The 25122-nt window shown below is 46.8% G+C and overlaps 1 protein-coding gene and 1 long non-coding RNA gene across 2 annotated transcripts in view; one reads left to right on the top strand and one right to left on the bottom strand.

Annotated features, from left to right (window-relative positions):
- Nucleotides 1-22998, bottom strand: LOC102553545 (uncharacterized). Its single transcript, XR_351331.5, has 4 exons — nucleotides 19514-22998; nucleotides 7318-7423; nucleotides 7086-7204; nucleotides 1-771 (listed from the first exon to the last, which is right to left on the bottom strand). It is a non-coding gene; the product is annotated as an uncharacterized LOC102553545 (long non-coding RNA).
- Nucleotides 22999-23003: 5 nt separating this feature from the next.
- The window catches only part of Map1b (microtubule-associated protein 1B), a 93049-nt gene continuing 90930 nt past the window's right edge, over nucleotides 23004-25122 (top strand). The window contains 1 exon segment of the mRNA NM_019217.1: nucleotides 23004-23351. Within this exon segment, the coding sequence (NP_062090.1) occupies nucleotides 23168-23351 (184 nt within the window). The 5' untranslated portion in view covers nucleotides 23004-23167.

Genomic DNA, 25122 nt, shown 5'->3' with positions numbered 1-25122 from the left:
AAGAGTCTACTGAGTACCGTACTTTATTCATCACGATAATAGAGCTTAAATTCCAGAACTCCCTGCTTGCAAAGCCCTTCTCCCTAGTGTGTTTGCATTCATAACCTTCAAATATTTCCCTAAAGCCTTCCCGTGTTTAAAGCTTTAGAGTCACAAAATTTATATCCACTCTTGGCCCGAAACAGCATATAAGCATGGTTGCATTTTCAAACCTAGGAAAACAAATACGTGTTACACACACACACACAAGTCAGGGTGGATATGGCTTAAAACGTAAAACTGGTTTTCTCGGAGTGGCTCTTTTTTTCAGATCTTGATTTTCTATTTTACTAAAATATTTCACTAAATATTTTACTAAAATATTTCATAGCATTTTACCCATTTGTACCCATAGCAAAACTTTGATTTTCTTCCCCTGTGTGGAGAAATATCCATTCGAAGTAAGCACCTTTTCCCCATGTGTTTTTACGTCTATTTGAGCACTGTCTTATGTCTTCCTGCTTAACTGATTGTTCTCCCCACTCCCGTGTAATTCTGACACCTTGGGAAGATAATCAGTGAGTGAGGCTGGTTCCCTCTGAGTGGCAGACTCTGTGTTCCCTGAAGGATGTGTATCAGTGTCTCTTCATGTTGATAAAGCAGGCCAGAGAGTGACTGTTATCTTGGTGCCTTGGCTCCATTTCTAAGTCCCATTCGTGCTGCCTGCCCCCTCACCATGACTGGCTCTGCCTTTGTTCTTTCAGCCATGTTGGTTTCTGCTTCTTACTGCACCTGCAAGAAAGACAGAATCTGAGAATCCTCAGATTGAAAAGAAAAAAAAAAATTGGTCTCCAGGCCTTTGCCCTTAAACCCCAGGGCTAGATACACTTGGAGAGAACCATGGCAGGTGCCGTGCCTCCTGAATTGTGCTCCAGTACACTCCAAGATGCTTGGAATCACCTTTACTAGCAAGAAGGGAAGGCAGGAGAGGGGAAGCACTACTCTTTCTCCTCCCCCATGGCCTCGCCCCGGAGCTTGCCCCTCTGTGACACCTGACCCATCACTGGATGGAAGACTAGAAGCCAGCATGCTGAGGAAGCAGTGGCATTTAGATTCGTTTCTCTTATCCTGCTGTGTTCTCTGTGATTTGTTATGAAGATCAATCATAGCAGGAAAGGCCACACTGTGAGAGGGATATTGTCATCTTGGTAGGTTTGATTATGTGAAAAAGGAAAAGGGCAGAGGCAAGTGTACTCCTCCATGGGCTTTACACAACTCTTGAATCCACCAAGTCATTGAATAAACTTACATCATATTCTCCTATGCGCCAGGAAATCGTTTCATACGCCCTGGATACAGCCAGAGATGAACGAAATCATGCTGCATTTCTGAATCCACAATACGCTGAATCATTTCCTAGTCACTGTTAGTATAGTAATCGCTTTCCTAATAACACGGATCTAGGAACACGCACCCGGAATAGAAAATAGCACTGTTAGCGCACTCTGTGATAAGGTTCAGTTACCATTGAGTATGTGCCTCAAGAATATTAGCACTGGCCAAAAGCCCTGTGCTCGAACTCTTGGTTCCGTACTTGATGGCTGTGGTACCAGCCCTTCATGGAGGATGAGCAAAGGTTCAGCACCACCACTTTAGACCTCGAAGTGTCTTCAGGAAAAGAGTTAGAAAGAACAAGCACTTGCAAGAGGGACAGGCTCACGACTGAACTCTACGGGTCAGCCGTCAATACACAGTCACCATCACCTTCATCATGACTGGAGCATGGACAAAAGCCTAGAGAGCACAGCAGACTTGGGCTTCAAGAGATTTGTGGGAGAAGAAGGCGGGAGACACAGACTTAGAGCCAATGGAGGGACAGGGGTGGGGGAGATAGAGGCCTCTTGAGTTATGCTGCTATTTGAATGTGAAATGTCCCCCCTTGTGGCATGTGTTTGAACAGTTGGCTCCCGTGGGTAGAGATATTTGAGGAGGTTGTGGAACCTTCTGGAAATGGGCCTGGTTGGCAGACACAGGGCCAGGGGTGAGGCTTGAGTGTTAAAGGGCCAGCTGAGTTTCTGGTCCAGGCTCTCTGCTTCCTGCTCTTTCACAACAGGAAGAGTCCCGCTGAGGAGAACAATAATCGACACCCATGCTAACCACGTTTAACTTTGTCCAGAGGAGTTGCTGGTGATCTGTTGATGTCCTCCACCAGCCTGAAGGTAAACCTACCCTCTCCTGTGAGTTCCGTTAAGATATTATTTGGCTTTTCTGCCTTCCCATTCTGTCTTCCACCATACGCCAGCCAGAATGGTCACTCAGAATATGTCTGCCATTGGAACCATTTCTTACTCTAAAACCTTCATGGCTACTCACTGTATGCAGGATTCAGCCAGTTTTCTCAGTGTGGCATCAAGGTCTCTGACCTTCAGCCTACCTGCCCGGGATCTTCTAACTCTCCTCCACAGGTCACTGCATCCAGGGCCCTGGAAACACTTGTTTGCAAGTCCTCGAGTGCTTTCTGTGACCTCTTTGAGCTCCCCAGCTCAGAGCCTTGTCAGTTCCGTTTCTTCCCGGAAGCCATTTTCAGACTCACAGTAGGTTGGCCTTCTTGCGGTCCCCGGGCCTCCATCTTGTATTTGCTCCAAGTTGTACTTGCTACTGCAACTCACAAATCCGCTCATAGCCTCTCTGAAGTTGGGGATATGCCTTCCGATCTTTCTACTTTTATCGTAGGGGCCACAGATCCGTGTGCCGGTGGCGCTCATCTAATGATGAACTGCAGTACGTCGTGACAAAATAGAGCTACTTAAAAGGCATTCCAAAAACCTTGGGCATCTGGGCATCCTCCTGCACTTCAGTTCCACCCCGGAAGAGGCACATTCTCCCCACGTAGAAGGGCTCTCTGTGTTCTAAGAGATACTGAGAGCATCCTCCTCACTGAACATCAATGAGGGGAATCTTCCTTTTGTGAGGACCCATCAGACATGGGGTGTCCCTTACAATCTACTCCAAGAAGGACAAAAGAAAAGTGTGGGAACCAAGCACCAAGACGGGTTTCCGCCATCCCCTCCTTCTTAGTTTTTGTTTGCTTTCTGATGGGAGGAGCCTGGTGGGCCTTGGAGGAGGGACAGCGTAAGGGCTGAGTGGCTAGGGCAGTTCCTGGTCTGTCACTGAGCCCAGGAAATGGATAGCTGAGATGTTTCAGTGTAATCAAATGATCCCCAGCACCGAAGCAGTAGGCTGTTGCTAAGAAGGTGAGGACAGGATGGGATAATTCCAAGGCTGGAAACAAATCAAATCATTCTCTTCCGATCCTTGCCCCACCCCCTCCCGTTACTTTCTTTCTTTTTTTCTTTTCTTTTCAGAAAGATGGCCCCTGCCAGGTGGTTAAAAGCCTTTGGCCCTGTGCCTGCAGGCGCACCGGCATTAGACATTCACAGGTTTGTCGCATTCCCAAACTTAATTACTGTTATCGACTTTCTAGATTTTCATAAATTCAACTCACTGAGTAATGAGGTTAATAAAACCGGTGAACTCCTTTGCCGTGTACACAGACTAGTTCTATAAAAATGCCAAGGCTGTGATTAGCTCAGATTTAATCATCTTTTCTACCATCTTATAAACGTTTCTAATGAACCGATTGGCTTTCCAGCGGGGGCTGTGCTTAGCTGGGGTTAGGTTTTTATTCCTCTGGGTTTGATTAGTGTCTGTGTATTTATAGCTTCTAACATTTCTGCAGTGAATTATTTCCCCAGTGAGTATGTATCTGAAATTCAACAAATCAGATGGGCTAGAAGTCATGACAACAGGAAGAATTAGCTCTGGCCGACCCAGTGCCTGGAATTCACTGCTCCTCTGGGTAGCAACTTTACCTCATCTACAAACGTCTCTTGTCCAGTCTTAGGTAACAGGGTCCCCAGAGCCCTAAATAATGCAATGTATCAGAGTGCAGGAATTTCTCTTATTAAATTTTTTGTTTTCTTTTCTTTTTTGTTTATCAAAACAGGTTTTTTGTTTTGTTTTTGTTTTTGTTTTTTGTTGTTTGTTGTTTGTTTTTTCTGTATAGCCCTGGCTGTCCTGGAACTCACTCTGTAGACCAGTCTGACCTCAAACTCAGAGATCTGCCCGCCTCAGACTCAATCTGGCAATAAAGGTATGTGCAGGGTCGTTTGTTTGGATTTTTTATTTTGTTTTTGTTTTCTTTTGTTTTAGTATAGGGCTAGCCTCTAAAACTTTATATATTCATTCAATGAACACCACTTGACTCAAACTGCACACAAACAGTAGAGACACAAAAGGAATCAGACAGATTCTGTCGTGGGACTCACTGGCCTCCTTAACTTACACACTCACAGGACAGGTAGACCTCAGACCTTTAATTTTTGTTTGTTTTAAACAAGGTCTTGATAGTTAGCCCAGGCTAGCCTTGAACTTTTGATCCTATCTGAGTCTCCTAAGTATTGGGATTCAAGGCTAAAAAGCCTTCTGACTTGTTTTCAGTCACACATAATAATTAGTAATTGATCAAGCTTAGTTGTGACAGGCAAAATACATAGGCTCCATCGGATCATATTTTCAAATCTGGTTTTATTTAAAATACAAGTAGGCTGTGGTCATGGATGATACTGTTTGCTTTCAGGGGTGGAAAATGTACTAAAAAATAGCAAATCCTTTGGATCAAATTTCTGTCCTGTTGAAGAACTTGTCCCAAAAAAATCAAGAAAAACCACTGTTGGTTAAAAAAAAAAATTGGGGATGGAGCAAAATCAGGCAGGGATAAATGAGGGTTATTTCAAGGGTGAAAATCTGTGATTACTGGGAACAGTGCATTTAGTGAAACGCCACATATGGAAGTTGCAAGAAACCTAAGGTGGTTTTGGATTGATCGCGTAGGTCAGGCTCCGATGAACTGAGACGGCGCAGGCGCAGAGGCTGGCTGCAGCGGTAGAGCTGGGGGGAATGGTTCTTTGCATACTCTTTCTATAACCTCAACCTACAGACAGCTTCTCAGTGTGCAACAGTGCTGGAGAAACTCCGAGGACGCCTCGACGGACATTCTGAGATGACCCTGTGGTAAAGTTATGCTGGAGACTGGTCACAGCCGGCACCAGACCCATGGAAACAGACCCACACAGGAGGCACCAACACGCTCCCAGCGTCACTTGAGGACGCAGTTAAGCTCCTGCGACTCCCTGATCTAAGCACCTTAGTTGTTGGTTTTTGTTTGTTTGCTTGCTTTGGTGCCTTTCAATAGTCCTTTGAACAAGCACTGCTTCCATTCCGTCTTAAAGAGCAGAAAATTACAGCACAGGCAAGTTCAGCTCTTCAGCTGTGGACACCAAGAAGCAGTGTGCACTGTTTGTAACCTTGGTTGCAGGGGTGACTGGAGCCTTCGGAAGATTATAGTGTCCACCCTGGGGTCAAGAGGAACTTCCTGTCTACTACAGCGTACAGTCTACTAAGAGATTTCCTCTCCTTACGTACGTCGCCATAGTGTTTGGAGACGCATTAAGAGTGTCTCAGCTCATTTACTCTCTGAAAGTGTCAACATTAGTGAGGCTGGGGCCAGGAAGAAACTTTAATGGCACTAAAATAAGGATAAAAACACTCCCAGAAAGCAATATTGGGGAGCCAGAGACAGGTTCCAAACCGCAGCAACGCCCATTCCCAGGTCACTGGGATCCGGGAGAGGCTCAGTGGAGAGGTGACGTGTGCCTGGCGTGGAATCAATGGAGCCACTGGGTGATGTTGAGAAAATACATGCTCAGGGCCAGAACAAAGAAGAAATAAGTGTGAGGAGAGCCTGCAGAGGAGTCCCCTGGATGCAGAAGGCACCAGGAGAAAGGGTCCTGCATTCCTAGAGGCCAAGAGAGACGGATGCTTCAGTCAAGACCGGGGCTGGGTTTCTCAGGGTGCCACCTCAGTCCATCCCATCCCCTGGGAGAATGGGAGCCTTACACAAAGCCATGTCATTGGTGGTGCTGGGATGTAGACAAAATGGGTAGTAATTTAGGGTTTCTATTGCTGTGACGAGACCACAGCGACTCTTAAGAAAGATAACATTTAATTGGAGCTGGCTTACAGTCCACAGGTTTAGTCCATTGTCATGATGTTGGGAAACATGGCCGCACTCAGGCTGATGGGTGGAGAGGAGTTGAGACTTCTACATCTGGACCAGCAGGCAGCAGGAAGAGACTGAAACATTGGGCCTGGCTTGAGCATCTGAAACCTCAAGGCCCTCACCCAGTGACACACTACCTCCAAGCAGGCCACACCCACTCCAAGCAGACCACACCCACTCCAACTGGACCATACCTATCCTCCAAGGCCATGCCTTCTAATAGTGCCACTTTCTATGGGCCTATGGGGGGTGGTCATTTTTATCACCATAAGTAGAAATGCTATCTTCTACCAAGACTGATTGCTGTGGTAGGTAATTCACCCCCCAAATACGTACTTGGAAACACTGAGCAGTGGTAGAGGAAGGGAGATGAGAAGTGAGAAGAAACAAAAAACCTAAATTCCAACTGTGAGGAAAATTGCTTTGAACTTCCTTCCCTACACTATAACCTATGTAGTGAAATACTGTCTCAAAAAAGGGGGGTGGGTTCCCTTGGAAAGCTCTAAAGCAGCAACATGGGAGGTAGAGATATAAAATTCGTATTCTGAAGGTGGCCCTCTGTTGTTCTGAAGCCCGTTGTCCTGTTTCCTGAGTAGCTTCACACGGGGAAGGCAGGGTAAGAGACACGGAGGCTAACAGGTCTCGGGCTGGCATGAGCTGCTCATCTCAGTGTCTGAACCCAATGGATGGAGGAAAGAAGACTGAAACCAGAATATTAGCCATTTTGCCCCCAGTCATGGTGCCAAGTACCAGTTAGGTAGGGTAAGCATGACAGAGCCTGTTTCAGATAAGACCCTCACGAAGAGTAGGAGACAGCCGCACCGTCGAGGGTCTCCTAGGTGAGGCTGGGTGAGAGCAGGTTTGGTGTGGTGGGAGATGGACAGAAGAGAATGGGGGTGGGTGGTATATAAGATGTAAGCTTGAAGAGGTGCCTACCTCTTAGAAAGGGATGAAATCATGGGGACACATTCTCTTTATAGCTCACCTTCCAGGAGATGGAGGCTTTGTGAGGTACCATCAAAGTCACATTATCTTGGTATTTCCTTGGCTCCAGAGATCATGTGCGTGACTACATGGAGTTGTCCCATCCTGGTAGCATATAGCCTGTGAATGGTTGAATGTGGGTGGGTAAGCAAATATTATATACCTTTTCAGTCACTCCCCAGAGCGGCCAGAACACAGAAATAGGAAAGTCCGTGATTTCCAAGCAGGCTCACCTGCACAAAAGCTGAGGAAGCCTGGGCTTGCTTCTTTATAGGATGCAGGGCCACCAGTCTAGCAATGGCACCACCCACCATGGGCTGGGCCATCCTCCATCAATCCCTAAAGAAGAAAATGCTTTACATTAGGATCTTATGGAGATATTTTCTCAATTGAAGTGTCCCGACTTCAGATAACTCAAGGTGACACCAGCCAGCACAGATGGCATGCTGTAGGGAGAAGTTAGGACATCAGGGGTCCAGAGGAAAACCCACAGCTTTATTATGAGCACTGGTTATTTGCAGGGGAAAGTTTGTGGTGGATTGGGTTGTGCTGACTGCATCAACAGTTCAATGAGTAGGCGCATATGTATATTAAGGGTTGGAAGCTGACCCCACTCTTAAGTATGTGTAGTACTGATGAGGGGGAGTTGGAAGTGGTTTCTGTTTCACTTAAATAGGCTTTGCGAGGCTCTACAGAGACCACTGTCAGGCTCCTCACCAGCTAAGCCAAAAGTCCACCTATGGGGGCTATGTCTGTCTTCCACATCATCTGTTGTGTCTTTAATGGTTCCTGAGAACTGTGAAAAACAGAAACAATAGGTGCCTAGAGTGTGAAATATCATTTCCTACTTTAAGGCATTTGCCAAAGCCAAAAATAAAGCAGCCAACATTAGAGTAAATAAAAACTACCTTAAAACTAACATCCACTCTGGGGCTACCTTAAAACTAACATCCACTCTGGGGCTACCTTAAAACTAACATCCACTCTGGGGCTACCTTAAAACTAACATCCACTCTGGGGCTACCTTAAAACTAACATCCACTCTGGAACTACCTTAAAACTAACATCCACTCTGGAACTACCTTAAAACTAACATCCACTCTGAGGCTGTGGATGTCATCGCCTGTATCGTTCAATAGGCTTCTTAAAAGATTAGATAGATAGATGATAGATAGAAAGATGATAGATAGATAGATAGATAGATAGATAGATAGATGATAGATAGATTGATAGATAAACAGATAGATGATAGATAGATAAATAGGTAGATGATAGATGATAGATAGATGATAGGTAGATAGATGATAGATGATAGATAGATGATAGATGATAGATAAATAGGTAGATAGATAGATAGATGATAGATGATAGATAGATAAATAGGTAGATAGATAGATGATAGATGATATATAGATAAATAGGTAGATAGATAGATAGATAGATAGATAGATAGATAGATAGATAGATAGATAGATTAGATGGACTGATAGACAGACAGACAGACAGACTGACTGACCGATAACTCACCAAGGTAATTAACTATGCCACGTCCTCAGCAACTGCCTCATGTCTGGCACTCCTAGGGTATACAGCCAGTGCTTAATGAATGAGTGATTGAATTGTATGCATAGAGATGATGTGGTTTCTTCGTTGTTTAGGTGAGGATGCTGACACAGAGGGAGCTAAGGGAGATGGTCCTGCCACTAACATGGGATGAGATTGAATGAGGAAATGAGGAGGCGGCTTGGTAACCTCACCCTGCACCTGATGAGCTACCACACCATCCTGAAACAAATGCTAGGGACATCTCTGGGGATTGTTTAGATGTAGGGAGGGTGATATTCTTTTCTACCAAAGAATAGATTGGATATTTGAGTTACTGGATTATTTTGTAGGGTGGTAAAGAGTCGGATACATAAATATTGGTCTAATCTCATCACTGTCATTAATGCCTTCCTGGTATGCCCTCCTTGATGATAGTGGGGAAGGAACAGATACCTGCTCATAAGAGAGCATGTATGGCCCAGGTACACATGGTGGCCCTGAGTTCAGATGACAAAGCCCTGCCACTTTTGAGGGTTTTTATTCATCCGCTTTCTATCACCACTGAAGCCATGGACTGTTTCCAGTCAGACCCAAGCCTTTCTTTACAATTAGTCTTTACTGAGGCTGGGCCTGGCTCTGCATGCCTTTAATCCCAGCACTTGGAAGGCAGATGCAGGAGGATCTCTGTGAGTTTGAGGCCAGCCTGGTCTATGTAGTGAGTCTCAAACTAGCCATAGAGAAATCCTGTTTCAATAAAGCCAGAACAAGATGAAACTGCTCTTTATTTTGCTTGGTTTTGTTTGTTTGCAGTCATTCTGACCATCATCACCACATGAGGCCGGATAGAGTTAAAAAGTAGGCAATTTTCCCATCTGCCAGGATAGCACATTGTTTAAAAGGTTGAACAGTGATGATTTCGTCCTGATTCTTGGAGATGCAATGCTACCTGTTGTCAATGGTGCTGGTGACGTCACTGTGCTTGTTTTATGTCCTCAGAGTTGAGAGTTGGTTTGCAGAGGTGTGGAGGGGACAGCAGCCCGGCACCCAGGGCTTCGAGGAGCCCAGTCGCAATCCCACACGCCCTTGGCTATGCGGATCCTTAGTGCTCCACTGCCAGGAGATCTTAGACTATGCCCACTGTGGCGGCTCTGTTCTTGCTGCCTAATGTGCACAGAGGAACAGTGCATCTTGGGGACATGAGATGCTGCCGTCTTCCACATGGACTCTGTAGCATCACAATTTTTTTTCTTTTTTTTTTTTTTTCGGAGCTGGGGACCGAACCCAGGGCCTTGCGCTTGGTAGGCAAGCGCTCTACCACTGAGCTAAATCCCCAACCCAGCATCACAATTTTTAAAGCTGCACACAGGCACACGCATGAACACACACGCATGCACACACACACACAGAGACATAAGCATGCAGGCACGTATGCATGTATACAGACACACACACACACACACACACACACACACACACACGAACACATGTGTATGTGGAAAGCTCCCTACGTGATATAACCCATATGGTGATGCCTATGGTAAGTAATTTGATGGTGATAATAGTTTTATGCTGTGTGAATCAAACATCACATTATGCATGGTAAATACATATATTTGTCAATTTGGCCTCAAAGTTGGGAGAGAAAAGAATATTTAAAATACCCAATTTTTTTTTTCATTTTCTTTTTTCCTGTTTCCTATACCTGCTTGATGGGTGTTGGTCCACATCTGTTTTTTCTCATCATCTCTTCTAGGACACACACGGTATCCGGCACATGGTAGATGCTTACTGAAGGTAAGCTCTCCTCACCACTTATTACCGCCCTCCCCCATCTTCAGATCTCAGTCTTGTCTTTCCCTCCTCTGCTCCCTTCCCCTCCCCTGATTCAAGAATGTGTGAGTGGCCAGACTAATGACTCCTTTTTAATGTACCGTCATAACCAGAAAACTTTCTTTCATCTGGCTGAGGATGGTTTCCTGTTTTCTCATTACTTTTTAAAAGTAAACACACACCCCCCACTCCCCACCAACATCCCCACACACAGCCCATCCGGGAAGTAACTAACCCACAAATAACAAGACTTAGAGAACAGCATCTAGTGGGAAATCAAATGGTTAGTGACCATGGGTCTGACTGGACAGCACTGACTGTGTCACTGTTGACAGCCCTCTTAGGAACTCTTACTGAACTTCATACTATGCAGAGGGTGGATGGATGCCCAGCTCCCTGACTGCTCATGCAGGGAGCTCAACGATGAGAAATGGTGAGCTCCAACCCTATACTGCCCAAGACCCAGACTGCAGGGTGGGCACGTTTAGCAGAGCCCTCCAGAATCCCAAATACGTGAGGGCATTTCAGACACAGTCGTGTAAAGAATGGTCTAAGTGTCTAACTCACTCATTAGTGCCCTGCTGCTGTGGAATTACAGCAAACGTGGTAATGTAAAACGCCCATTCTTAAATAGTCCTGCAGATTTGAAGGCCTGAATCTGGGTGTCAGCGTGGTTTTGTTCCTTCTGGGGTCACAGGGGAAGACTCCATTTCCCTAGCTTGCCCAGCATCCAGAAGCTACCTACGCTCTCCTCACCACTTATTACCGCCCTCCCCCATCTTCAGATCTCAGTCTTGTCTTTCCCTCCTCTGCTCCCTTCCCCTCCCCCATCCTTCTGTCCCCTCTTCTCTGACTCTGACACTGAGTCTCCCTTACAAGGATCCTTGTGACCAGATCACCATACCTCAGAATCCTTCATCGGATCACATCTGCAAAGGGCCTTACTATTAATACAGTTCTCAACCTGTGGGTCACGTTCACATTACGATTCATAACAGTAGCAAAATTACACTTAAATAATAGTAATGGAAATGATTTTATGGTTGGGCGTCACCATAACACAAGGAACTGTATTAAAGGGTGGCAGTATTGGGGACACTAAGAGCCACCGCATTAAAATGACACGTACAGGCACAGGGATTAGGGTAGGGGCATTAGTCTGCCTACATTCCCTCCCAGACCCCGTCTTCATTGTTCCAAACAGCTTTTGAAAGTGACCTTCTGACCCTTGGCTCTGGTGGCAGCTGTGTCCCTTCCTTCTCAACTTCCCTGGTCTCCTCAGCTGGATGTAATTACTTCCTTCACAACTCTTTCTTACACTCTGGATCTAGCTCCTTTCCTGGGCCTGACACCATGTTCCTGGGTGTCTGTTACTTTCTCGAGAAAGTCAGATCCAACTGTGTTCCCTCACTCCTACCGAGTGGGCTCTAGAAACAGCAGGATGGATCACAGGTGCTGTTACTGTGTTACTGATCAGTCAGGGGACATTAGCTTGGCCTGGTGCCACCTAGATGTTGCCCCTAGAGTCTCAAGGCACACCTTTTACCTCATTCAGGATTTCTCCGTTGGCCGGAGATATACATCCTAACTGTGAGCTGGGAGGACAGTCCCCAGTGGTCACTGGTACCCTGGGAGGGAAGCCTGCGTCTGCACCTGCAGTCGTAAACTGACTGGCTGTTGCTCTGAGGTGGATGGGTGGCTGCTTGTCTGCACTGCCAGCTGAGAGAGCCATCTTCCAGCAAGCTTGGCTATTTCCAGTGTAATTCTTTCTTTTGGCACGTGGTCATTTGGTGTGTCAGAATGACTCACATGGCATTTGGACTCGGTGGGAGCCAGAGTTTAATAAAAAAGGCACTGGACGAGAACTTCTCAACCTCATTTAAGTTCTCCCTCTCAGGCCTCATTCAACTCAGGTGCAATCCTACCTCCCCCCAGCAATGGTCAGCAGCCAAGTCTGAGCTGCCCAGTTGCTGACACCTGAAGATGCTTGGGCTGGGGTTGAAGTGGGCAGAAGGCAAATGGGGGAAATAAAAGCATAAAATCTAAGAACCCACTTTCGTAGATCCTAAAATCAATTGAGAAGAAAGATAAGGCACCGAACCATTACATCATGCCGTAAAATCTTACATCAGCAAAGTGCTAAGGAACTTAGGAACTGATAAGTAATAGATTTCAGTCTACATCTGGATAAATCCAAAATATTAAATATTTAAGTCTTCTAAGCACTGGACAAAACCCAGGGAAATCCTTCTCGTATATTCTAATAACTGCAAGGCCGTTTTAAGATCCAGGTACAATGGAGGAGCCAGAAGCTAGAAGCCAGAAATGAAACAGCTGCGTAATGATATTCCCAGGGCAAGATCTGCAAAAACAGTCAGAAGGACAGATGCCAGCCTGAGGAAACAATATTTGCAAGTCATACCATAAAAATGGCTAATTCCCTTCATATAGAAAGAGCACACGCAGATCAATAAGAAAACCACAAATCATTCATCAAAATATATGTAAAGGACAAAGCATATAGCTTCCTGAAAAGATAGGAAAATCCACTCAGCCTTCCTTATAAGATAATGCAACTAGGCTGGAGAGATGGCTGTGGATGACAGAGACCTGGGGTCAGGTCCCGAGAACACATGTAAGAAGCCTGGTATGGTGATGTACACCTATAGTCCCCATTGGAGCAGTAGGGGGCTACATAAGTGAATCGTTGAAGCCCCAGCTAGTCTAACCACATGGATGGACTTCAAGTTCAGTGAGAGACTATCTCAAAAACTGAAGTGGATAGTGATCAAAGAAAACCTTAGGAGTTACCCCCACCCCTAACCCAAACCGTGCACACCGCCCTGTATACCTGCATGTGTGTCTTCAAGCACATGTGCACCTGCAACCAACACACACACACACAGAAAGAGAGAGAGAGAGAGCAACTAAAATCATAGAGATACTATTTATTATCTGTAACACCAGAACAAACAAGGTTTAAAAACTCTTGCATGTTGAGAAGCAGCCCAGTCGTCTGCTACTGGTAGAGTACACACTGACACGAAATGTAAAGGAGGCAGGTTTTCAACGTCTTTCAATATTACAAATGTGCTTCCCTTGACTCAGCAATTTCTGAAGCATCCTCCCCCGCCCCCCACCCCTGCAGAGAGCAACGCCATAGGCTGCAGTGCTGTTTGCCCTGTCTGATTTGTTCCTAACTACAGCAGCACTATTTTAGATTGAGAGTCATCAAGACAGCCACGACGCAGTAAGATTTACACACACAAAGGAAATCTACGAGTTGGTCAAAGGCAACAGGGATGCCTGCCCTTCATGATGAGGATGAGGGTGTGTGGAGAAGCACCCAGCAAGGTGAAGGGCAGTTTGTTCAGCTCACTGCTACATGAAAGGAAATAAGGAACCACCAGCTATTTTCAGGGGCGAGCTCAGCTTGATCCTGCTGGCTGGTTTTGCACACTCTGTCCCTTCATGAGGGGGTTGTCCTCTCTCTATGCCTGATTCAAAAACCAACAAAACAAACCAACCATTCTTCTAGGGCAACTTTAAATGTTTCTTTCTGAGATCCTCTTAATTGAACGTGTCTGTAAAATTATTAGAATAACTAAGGTTTGGGGAAATATATATCCTAGTAACTCATAAATAGCTTTCTTCCTCATGAGGTTGGCTGAACTGGGAAGGTCAAAGTCATGGTCAGAATCGGACCAAAACACAAAAGCCATCCCAGAGAGGAAACCTTTGCAACACATGTCGACGACAGAGGTTATTTATCCAGATATACTGAGATCCCTGCAGTCAAACAAGTCAGGCAAGCATCTTCTGCTGCATAGTGAGTTCTAGGCCAGCCTGGATTGCATCAAAAATAAAACAAGCCAGCCGGATGGCTCAGCAGGTAGAGGCATGTGCTAACAAACCTGATGAACGGAGTTCAATCCCCAGCACCCACATGGTGGGAGGAAAAAAAAACCCACCTCTTCAAAATGTGTACCTTGGCCCCCTCACCCCTCCACCTAGTCATCTATATACACACACGAAAAGTTTAAGAAAATATCAAAAACGACACAACAGTAAAAACACAGGAAGCTAGCAATCCAGGAGATAAAAGGAGGCACATATGTAAGAACACGTGTTGAATTGATTAAAGGGAAGACATGTGATTTAAAAGATCCATGGGCGAGGGCAAATAGATTCCCTTGGTTTTTCTATGTCTATCCGTTATGAGGGAACCCCTTCAAGATTCTTTCTGTGGTGTGGGAGAAGGGGTGGTGATGTGGGGGGGGTCAGCAGCTGACTCCCCTTGAGAGTCTTTGGACAGGAGGAGGCAGCCCGTTCTGAAATGAGGTAGTCCACTTAGCTGATCTGTTCTACTCCAGCCATCTGTGCCCAGAGAGCTTAACACACATAGACACATGGCCATCGCCACAGCGGTTAGAAGAAAGCAAAGATCTGCTAAGGACTACAGATGGGGGAAGAGAGAGTGAACAGCGGACAAGTCAGACCGTGGGCTCCTGTGCACGAGTTTCGAAAACGAGGTTGATCTTCGTGTAGCTGTAGAGAGCTTCAAAGACGAAATGCTATTTAGAGAACCATATGCAAAGTATTCTTGACTTGGGGGAGGAGCTGTGTCTATGTGTGTGTAAATGTGCATACGTGTGAGTGCACAGGTCACTACACCTATACTATGTGTGTATACATATATACGTTCATATATGTGTGCAAACACATGTTTACACATATATGTGTAAACACACATAAACACACACACACACACACACACACACTACTCTATCCAACTGTAGGTTGTCCATTCATTTGCTGTTGAAGAAGAGCGATGGGAGGGACCAGCTCTTACAGCTAAAAGGGATTCCACACAGCTGCCTCCTGAAGCGATATTCCCCCTCCCCTAAGCGTTTTTTACCAAAAGAAGAGACAATTTCCCAGGCGAGCATAATTAAACATAAGTGAGTGTAAGATACTTCTCTGTAGCTGAGGTTATGAGCACCGAATTTACGGAAATGCCCGGTAGAAATAATACAAACAGCCCGCCGAGAACAGTAGCCCTGCCAGTGACACGGCCGGTGATACTGTGAAAATCGTCGCTGATAGCTCGTATATTAGAAATCGTTCCCCTGATTTCTTGTTTCTTCCCAAACTTTGCCATTTTCCATAGCAGGCTTATAATTTGGGAAGGCAAGGAATCGTTCCAAATGTAAATAATGGTTTTTTATTTATTCTTTAAGAACTTCATTCAACATATGTTGACAGCGTTCTTTTCCTTCTTCCCACTGTTCCCAGCTCCTCCCTCACCTTTCTATCCACCTAGCTTTGCATTCTTTCTTTCTTAAGAACACAAAACAACAACAAAACCCCACGTTAGTGATTAGCATGTTGGTGGGAATCAAGTCAAGGCCGTGCAGTCAACGTTTTGCACAGTGACGCACGCAATCCACGGATGCCACCATTTTGTCACCAGAGAAGCTTTTTAGCTACTAAATGTACCCAGACCTACTTGGGGCACTAGGAACACTGAAGAGAGCTGGTATGTATGTGCTTGTATGCGTGCCTGTATGCCTGTGTGTGTGTGTGTGTGTGTGTGTGTGTGTGTGTGTGTGTTGGTGTGTCTGTCTGTCTGCTTTGCAGGAGCACTCTGGAAGTGAAGACATGACCCTCACTCTAGAGAGCACACACAGAGTCTATGGAGAACACAAGCAGATTCTAGAAGTCACTTATATTGGTGATAAATTAAACACTGCAGCCACCCGAGGCCTGGTGATCCAACTGCATATAAAAAGGTTAGCTGGAGAGGCCGCCCCACAGAAGTGATGGCAGAAGTGCCATCTGTAGGCCATGTTAACCAGGAGAGGTGAACTAGTCAGTGCCAACCAAAGGAGAGGTCTGCTTAGGGAGGAAGGAAAGGCTGAACGGGGCTAGGGTGGCTGAGGTTAAAGAATGAGAGTAAAGTGGGATTGTGGGTTGCCCAGGGGAAATAATCAGGGGCTAGAATTTTCGGGGGTCCTTGTAGACCATGTTAAGAAGTTTGGTCTTGGGTTAGGCATGGCGGCACAGGCCTTTAGTCTTAGCACTTGGGAGGTAGAAGCAGGTGGAATTCTGAGTCTGAGCTCAGCCATGGTCTACACCAAGGTTACATAGTGAGATTCCATCTCAACAAACAAAACCAACGAACCAGAACAGAAGAAAAGAAAAAAGAAGAGGAGGAGGAGAGGGAGGAGGAGAAGAAGAAAAAGAGAAGAAGGAAGAAGAGAAAGAGGAGGAGGAGGAGGAGGAGGAGGAGGAGGAGGAGGAGGAGGAGGAGGAGAAGAAAAAGAGAAGAAGGAAGAAGAGAAAGAGGAGGAGGAGGAGTGGGAGGAGGAGGAGGAAGAGGAAGAGGAGAGATAGTAGTAGTTTGGTCTTTATTCTAAAGACAATATCAAATTTCAAGAGGAGCGGATTAAATGACCAACCAGGTAAGATCCTTCTCCTTGTGCTGTGTGAATCACAGACTAGCTGAGGGTTGAAATAAACCTACGAGAGCCAGCCAGGTGACCCTGTCGTTACAAAGGAAGAAAACAATGCTAATAATTACGGTGATGACTAATCTTCACTGTTAGCTTGACAGGATTTAGAATCCCATCTTTGGTGAAAGTGTCTGTACAGGCATTTTCATCGAGGTTTAACTGGACAGAAAAGACCCATCTTGAACAAGAGTCAGCCCCTTCACATGAGCAAGGTTGTAGAATGAAGAAAAAAAAAAAAGGCTGACCAGAGTGTGAGCGATCCCTTCTCTCTCCTCCCTCACTGTGGACACAAGGCCAGCTCTCTTGGGCTCTTGGCCACCACCGCTGAGACTTTTCTTTCTCCCATGCTTTCCCCAACAGGAGGGACTGTACCCTCAAACCGTGAGCCAAAATGAAGCCCTTCCTTCCTCAAGTTGCTTTTGTTGAAAGAAGAAGAAAAGTAACGGAACGGATACAAAAAACTGTTTATAATTTAAATCGAGTTAAAGATAGCTCAAATGGCTATATATAAATATAAATATATATATGTGTGTGTGTGTGTGTGTGTGTGTGTGTGTGTGTGTGTGTGTGTGTGTGTTACACCAGGATATGTTATTGGGTAGTATGTATTAACTGGTTTATTGTTGTTTTGGTTGTTTGTTTTGGGTACTGAGCCCAGGGAGTAATGCAAGCTCTGCCAAGGAGCTATACCCTCAGCCCTGTATTTGGATTTTTAAAAGGAAAGACTAAATAAACCCAGGCAGCCAGGGTGGAGGGGTGGGATGGGTAGATAGGTAGAGTGACTCTAAGGAAAGTTAGGGAGCACGATAGAGGGAACATACATGGAGACTGAAGTCATCCAGATACAAATTGTCTTATAAATTTGACCTTGAAGCCATACATTCATAATTATAAAGCAAAATTAAATTCAAAATTCAGTTCAGAAAAACTGCAAACGAAACCAATGAAATCTATGTATCGAGTTAATGGCATCATCCTATAAAAAGGAATTAATTAATTAGACTGCATAAAACTGCATGCCTTGGGGAGATAGCTATTGAAAAAAGAAATTGCAGGAAGGAATTGCAAACTGCTTTTGGTAATCCTTTGATATTGGTAGCTTGTTCTGTCCCAGCAGAGCTGGGCTCATAGTGAGGGAGAGCGCGAAGGGATGACCATTCCAGTGTCTGATGACCGAGTGCTTTGGTTTTCTACTGATACATGCTAAGAACAAAAACAACTGTGGAAATACGTAATGGCCTTTTAGTAACCATACAGTTGCCAAAAGTGTTGTGTTTTTAAATCTATAGTGACTGTGAGGATAAGACAGAGAAAAAGAGATGCTCCCTGCTCTAATCCTGTCCTTGTTGTCTTTGAGAACTGGAATTGCTGGTGTAGGAGAAAGATGAAGGACAAACAGACCCCTGTGACCTTGACCTGTGTTAGTGCCAACCTTTAGTGTCCTCCATGATAAAAACAAAATCCCTTATATGTGTTTACTGAGAATGGTTAACAAGATGGTGAAGATTATCATCTCTAAGTCCTATTTTTAATTAAGTAGTGTGGGCTCCTTAGAGAGACAGATAAATCCAGGTTCTGCGGATAACACAAGGGAAGGGAGGAGTATCCTGTATACTGCTGGCCAAGAGGGGGAAATGAATATTAGTAAGAATAACAGCTCTGTGGTATATTTTAATTAATTAATTAATTAATTGTTTTACTTATTCAATTTACATCCTGCTTACTGCCCTCTCCCAGTCACCCCTCTCACAATCCTTTTCCTCTCCCGCATCCCCTTCTCTTCTCAGCCGGTGGGGGCCCCTGGCACCCCACCCTGGCACTTCAAGTCTCTGCAAGGCTAGGCACTTCCTCTCCCAGTGAGGCCAGGCAAGGCAGCCCAGAGAGAAGACCATATTCCACGTGTCGGCAACTGCTTTTGTGGTAGCCCCAGGCAAGCATAACAGAGTATGATTAATAGTGTTACAGGATTGGTGCTTGTCTATGAGATGGGTCTCAAGTTGACCCAGCTATTGGTTGGCCATTCCCTCAGTCTCTGCTCCATCCCCCATCCCTGCATTTCTTGTAGACAGGTTAAGTTTGGGGTCGAAAGTCTTGTGGGTGGGTTGGTGTCCCTATTGCTCCACCGGGGTTCCTGCCTGGCCACAGGAGGCAGCCTCCCCAGGTTTCTAAGGTAGATCTTAATGATTGAAAAATATCAGTCACTTTGGCAGAATGATATAGAACGAACAATGTTGAAAATTAGTAAGTAAAGAACCAGGTGTTTGTCCGTTGTCCTTTTTTTTCCTGTATAGACTCTGTATCTTAGGTTAAGCAACTGACAAGGTAAGGATTCTCCTAAATCAATGTCTTCTTGCGGCCAAATGAGTGTCGGCACACTACAGTTTATGGCTAATATGTCTGGATGAGAAGACTTTTGCCCCAGAACTCTTTAAAAAACAAAACAAAACAAACAACCCCCCCCCCATATATAGTACCTCTCATAATGGTAAGGCCGTGATGATGGCTGAGGAAATATCCGGAAGGTGAAAGTGCAACTCACCAGAGTCTGTGTAGCGCTGACTGTAGGCACAGTGCTGGCTTCACTTGCAGCTAAGGTCCAGGGAAGGATCACAGATGTCTGTGCAGTTTCCACCTTGCAGTGCGGGAGACATGGCGCTACTGTTCAATGGAGCAGACCCGCCAGACCAGCTCTAGAGGGTAAGGGTGATGGAGGCCTGGAGCAGTTTGCAAAGCGTTTGGGACACTCAGGTGTAGTCATGGAATAACCGATGACACAGCCAGGCTTCCTTATAGGTGCGTTTCCTTTTTCCTTGCTGCTGTCTCCTTTGTCTTGGGAATGGGGACTTTTCCAATTTAAGCATGGCTGATCATGTTGGGTTTTGGGTCTTTTTTTTTCTCCCAAAGGTGTTTGTGAAGGGGTCACCTGTACATTTTGTAAGGCTACTTCTACCCTGCTGCCTAAGGAAATGGGGGCGGGGGTGTCCTTTAATCAGCCACACCTTGGCTGCTTAAGTTGATCCCAACACTGGGTTAAGCGCTTCTGAAGCCTCCCTCCCTTACTCTTCCCCCCACGCAATCACAAAGATCCAGTTCTTTCCACTTCTGCAACGAAGGGACTTGGGCATAAAAAAGAGCCAAGTTAGTTGACCTCGTGTAAGGTAGCCATTGCTAGTCTGCGTTCTGCCATGATATCTCTGGATTGCAAAGGGTGGGTGAAGAATGGGCTGGTTCCCGGTCGTGGCTGTCTTGGGCAGAGCGCCACAATGAAGAAGCGCTTTCTTCTATTGCATGTTTTTAAATTAATTAACTAATGTGTGTGGAGGTCAGAGGGCAATTTATAGTAGTCTGTTCTCTCCTCTCATTCTGTGGGTCTTGGGATTGAACTTATTAGGTCCCCGGGATTGGCAGCAAGTACTTGAACTTAGTAGGTCCCCAGACTTAGCAGAAAGTACTTGAACTTGGTAGGTCCCCAGACTTAGCAGCAAGTACTTGAACTTAGTAGGTCCCCAGGCTTGGCAGCAAGTACTTGAACTTAGTAGGTCCCCAGGCTTGGCAGCAAGCACCTTTACCTACTGAGTCATCTCATTGGCTTCTTGCACCTTGCATTCAACAATCTACTGCAAGATACAGAACAATTCAGTCGAGTGTAAGGCTATTTCAACACATCTCTGCTTTTTATCCTAGATAGTACATACCTCAGGCTCAGCCTTGAGCCTGTTAGTAACAATATGTAGTAGAAATGTAATCGTCTTATTTCCATTCTGTATATTTTTCAGGGCTACCCCCTATTCATTTTTGATATGTGTTTCCATGAACACAAAAACGTGGACTTTTGTTCCAAAATATATTTAATGAGATAAAGGAACACTGGTATCAAGTTGATTTTTCATCTTGATCGGGTTGAGAGACATCTAGGTTGTTAGTAAAGCACACTGTTGGGGCGTTTCCAGAGAGGATTAGCTACGGGGATAAGAACCACCCTGGATATGGGCAGCAGCACCTCACAGGCTGGGCCCAGATAGAATACAAGAGAAGAACGTTTGCTTCCTGGCTGTGAGGAGGTGAGCAGCCCTTCCACTGCACAGTCCCCTCCACCACAACGTTCTGCCCTACCTCAGGCCCAAAGAAATAGAGGTAACAGACCATGGTCTGGAACTCTGGAAGCTGTGAGCAGAAATCAACCTTCCCACCCCCAAACAGTCTCTCAAAGGAATGCGTGACAGGAAGCAACACGAATGCACACATATGCACAGGAGTAATGGCGGTTCGGCAAGACGGAGGGAAACTCACTAGATGAAGCCATTCTGATGGCGGACCTCCAGAAAGATGTTCTTCCCCTCCTCACCTCCACCTTGGGTCATCCTGCTGCCCTTTCCTGAGAGTAACTGGATGTCCTGTTTAGACGTGTGCCCAACAAGCTTATTGCAGACCCCCAGTGTGATAAGTCAGACATTATCTTTAGTCACCACCACTGATCACACTAGTGTAGTCTTTGGCTGCTCACCGAGTATTGCCTATCCAGGCTTCTAGAAAGAACGGGAGAAGAAAAGGCCTCCAAGTAAATCATGGGGGTCAACCCCTCAGACACTGGGGTTGGGTTGGTTGGTTGGCTGGTTTTGTTTTAATCGGGGTCTTACGTATTCAGGCTGATCCTGAACTCATCAGCTAAGAATGGCTTTGGACTTCTGATCCTCCTTCTGCACGGCCTGAGTGCTGGGACTGCACTGGCCAGGGGTTCTGGTGCTGGCATGGGCATGAAGTCTATCAGCTGAGCCACAACGCCTCCAGTTGGTATTTTAAAACCGGTATATATCCCAGTGTTAAAGGTATATGGACTAACATATACTAAACTATTATTTAGTATGTTATATTTAGCATAAATTAAAAGTAGTATATACCCCAATATTAGTTATATCAGACGAAGATAGAGGGCTATTTTTCCTATTCCATCTATTTTTCTCCTTAAAATGACCCGTTTTTTATGATGACGAGGTGTTTGCCGTCCTCTCCTGCCCTAATACAGAAATGTATTCATTAGATTTGTAGGGAATGAATGTTTACGAGGGCCTTTAGAAACATTATTATGAGTTCTTCTAAATATAGACAAAGGCGATAAAAACTGGCCAAGCTACGGGTATCTTAAAAGACATCATTGTCACGCAAAATAATTTTGCCTGTGTGTTCCCCAGGGAACTGAAAAGCACATTATAGTCACTGTAATCCTGCAGGGCAGAGACAGTATCTTCTCTATTCTTTGTTATGGCTGATGCTATCTGTTCCGCATATTAAGAAAAGAAATCTGTATCTAGCATAATATGTCTGCCTCTTCTCATCCATTTCCCATGAGCACCAAAGGCCAGTTCTTTTCAGCAGTACTCCTTCCAGACTAGAATCCAAAGTCAGGACAAATTAGGCGTAGGTCTTGCAAAGTCTCCTTTAAGCAAAGGTGATAAATATTCCTGTTTTTTTTTAATGGACAAATACGCCTTTCTATATTTACAAGGTCAAAAAGACAGGTTTATGTTCTTGGGTGGAGTACCCTCAACCCAGCGTCCACCGTGACTGCTGCAGCTACTCAATTTCTGAATTCACGTGGATGGGATACAGGCACAGGCCTGAAGATGTGCAATCGGACTCAGGACATTCTCCTGCTCTGAAGCAGGACGTCATTCCTATTCTCTGGCACAGCCAAGTTGATGGTTTGGGGCAAGGAAGGCGTGCGTATGTAAGGGTGGTGGTGCAGATGCCCCTCGGGGCTGCAGCAGAGTTCTTTGGGTCCCCCAGAGCCTGGCTCCTGGCCCTGCCCAGACCATTGTCCACACACCTCGTCCTTCCAGCTTCCGGGCCGCCGGCGAAATGATTTGCTGCAGATGACATCAGCCCTGGGCTAAAGGCTGGAGGAGTGGAGGCAGCCACCACGAGGACGTGCCGGGTGGTCCTTTCCTCCTCCTCTTCCTCCCAGGCTCCTAGCCTAGTCTCCATATAAACGGCACCGCCTCCCCGGCCTCTCACTCGCCGCTCCTCTCTTCCGCGCAGGGAGAGAGCGGAGGGGGAGGCGACGCGCGCCGGGAGGAGGGGGGACGCAGTGGGCGGAGCGGAGACAGCACCTTCGGAGATAATCCTTTCTCCTGCCGCAGAGCAGAGGAGCGGCGGGAGAGGAACACTTCTCCCAGGCTTTAGCAGAGCCGGCAGGATGGCGACCGTGGTGGTGGAAGCCACCGAGCCGGAGCCATCGGGCAGCATCGGCAACCCGGCGGCGACCACCTCGCCCAGCCTGTCGCACCGCTTCCTAGACAGCAAGTTCTACTTGCTGGTGGTGGTCGGCGAGACGGTGACCGAAGAGCACCTGAGGCGTGCCATCGGCAACATCGAGCTGGGTAAGCCGTCCCGAGGCCCCCCTGGGGCGTGAGTTGGGGAGACGCGCCAGCACGACCCCACCCAGGGCGCGACGGCCACCTTGTTCTCCCGCACGCCCCGCACCCACGCCTCTCCGGGCCACCTCCCACACTCCGTCTGGACTCTTTTTCTGAGATAATTTATAAATTATTCTATTTGAGACCCTGAGAGAGGATCTTTATAATAGCCCTGAGGGATGGGTCACCTGGCTGGGTCCGTGGCCACCGCCGACTTGGCCACCTCCTCTCGTGCTCAGTGAAATGCAGGTGTCAGCGGAGCGGAGGCCATAATAAAACCGCAACCGCAGGCGGAGAAAGGGTGGGGGTGAACCTAGCAAAACCTCTTCTTTTCAGCTCCGCTCTCGCCCTTGCCAAAGGCTGGGACCCACCTCCCCTTACCCGAAATCGTGGGGTCAAAACACCATGTGCCAAGGCCCGCATGGGAATCGTCTTTATCATAGTCACCTCGTGCTCCCCGCCCCCGACACACACACAGACACACAGACACACACACACACACACAGACACACAGACACACACACACACACACGCACACACACACACACTCCTCTGAGAATGGAGAATGCCTTTTCTGACTTAAAACTTCCCGACCCTTTCTTTACTGGGAATGACTAGGCTAGTCCCAGGGCCACGCCCGCCCCCCCCCCCAAGCCCCTGAGGACACAGGCACGGAACCCGTCTGCGCTATGTTTCTAGACGAAGCCGGGCCTCGCTCCTGCCCCCGAGGTCCTGGTTGAAGCTTTCAGAAAGGACAATGGGACCCCAGGTTGCGGAGATGGGCTTCTTTGAAAAGTCTCTGCTTCAGGAGCCATAGCTTGAATGGGAGGAGGGGGTGGCAGGGTAGGGCCAGCTCCTGGGCTACTGCGCGCACCAGGAACGGGCTCTGCGGCAATAGCGGTTCCCGGGAAACCCTGGGCGGGGCTGGGAGGGTCCCGGAGGGCACAGTCTTGGGCGGGCAACGATCGGCCCGCCCTTCAGCCCCACCCGGCCTGCCGCAGTGCCCGCGCTGGACAGCCGCACCTGCCCCCGCACTGCGGCGCCCCCGGCTGGCACCGAGCTCGCTCTGCCGGAGCCTTGCGCCCACCTTTGGCCGTGAGCGTTTTTTGTTGCGCTCCCACCCCACCCCACCCTCTGGTGGGCAGCTCTAGCCTCTGCCTTATTCCGCGCCCCCCTCGGCATCCCTCCCTTCACTTCATCCCTGGCAGAAGTCCCCGGGTCTGGGTATAGCTCCAGCCTGAGCGCTCTATTCTCTTGGGGTGGTGCTGAAACGTTTCTGCCAGGAGACACCGGCTGGTGGGCGTGGTGCAGTCCGCACTGCGGTCTCTACGGCAGCCCGAGGCGGACAAAGGGCGTTCACGCAGCCCTCCTTTCCCTCTCGCTCTCACGCCAATAAAAGATGGATGAAATGATTTTGGTTTAGATGAATAAATAAATAAACAAAAGCTTGTCACCTGCCTCTGCATTTGGAAATGGCCACTTGTCCCCAGAACAAAAGGCTTCAGGGTGGGGACTGGAGTTGCAGACCCGGTTCTTTTGTTTAACTTTAAAGCACGGATTTTCCCTTTCAGCTTAAAAGAAAAAAAAAAAAAAGTGAGCAGAAAGCCTGTGGTGATTTTTCATCCGAGGGTTGGGGGAAGATCAAGAATAAGAGATTTCAGAAGTGGAATGCTTTTTCTGAACGTCTCAGTAATCTTTCATTTTCAGACTATGGGCTTTTGATCTGTTTCTCAAA

This window comes from Rattus norvegicus, chromosome 2, assembly GCF_036323735.1.
Source record: "Rattus norvegicus strain BN/NHsdMcwi chromosome 2, GRCr8, whole genome shotgun sequence".
Lineage (NCBI taxonomy): Eukaryota > Metazoa > Chordata > Mammalia > Rodentia > Muridae > Rattus > Rattus norvegicus.
This window is presented reverse-complemented; position numbering and strand designations above follow the sequence as displayed.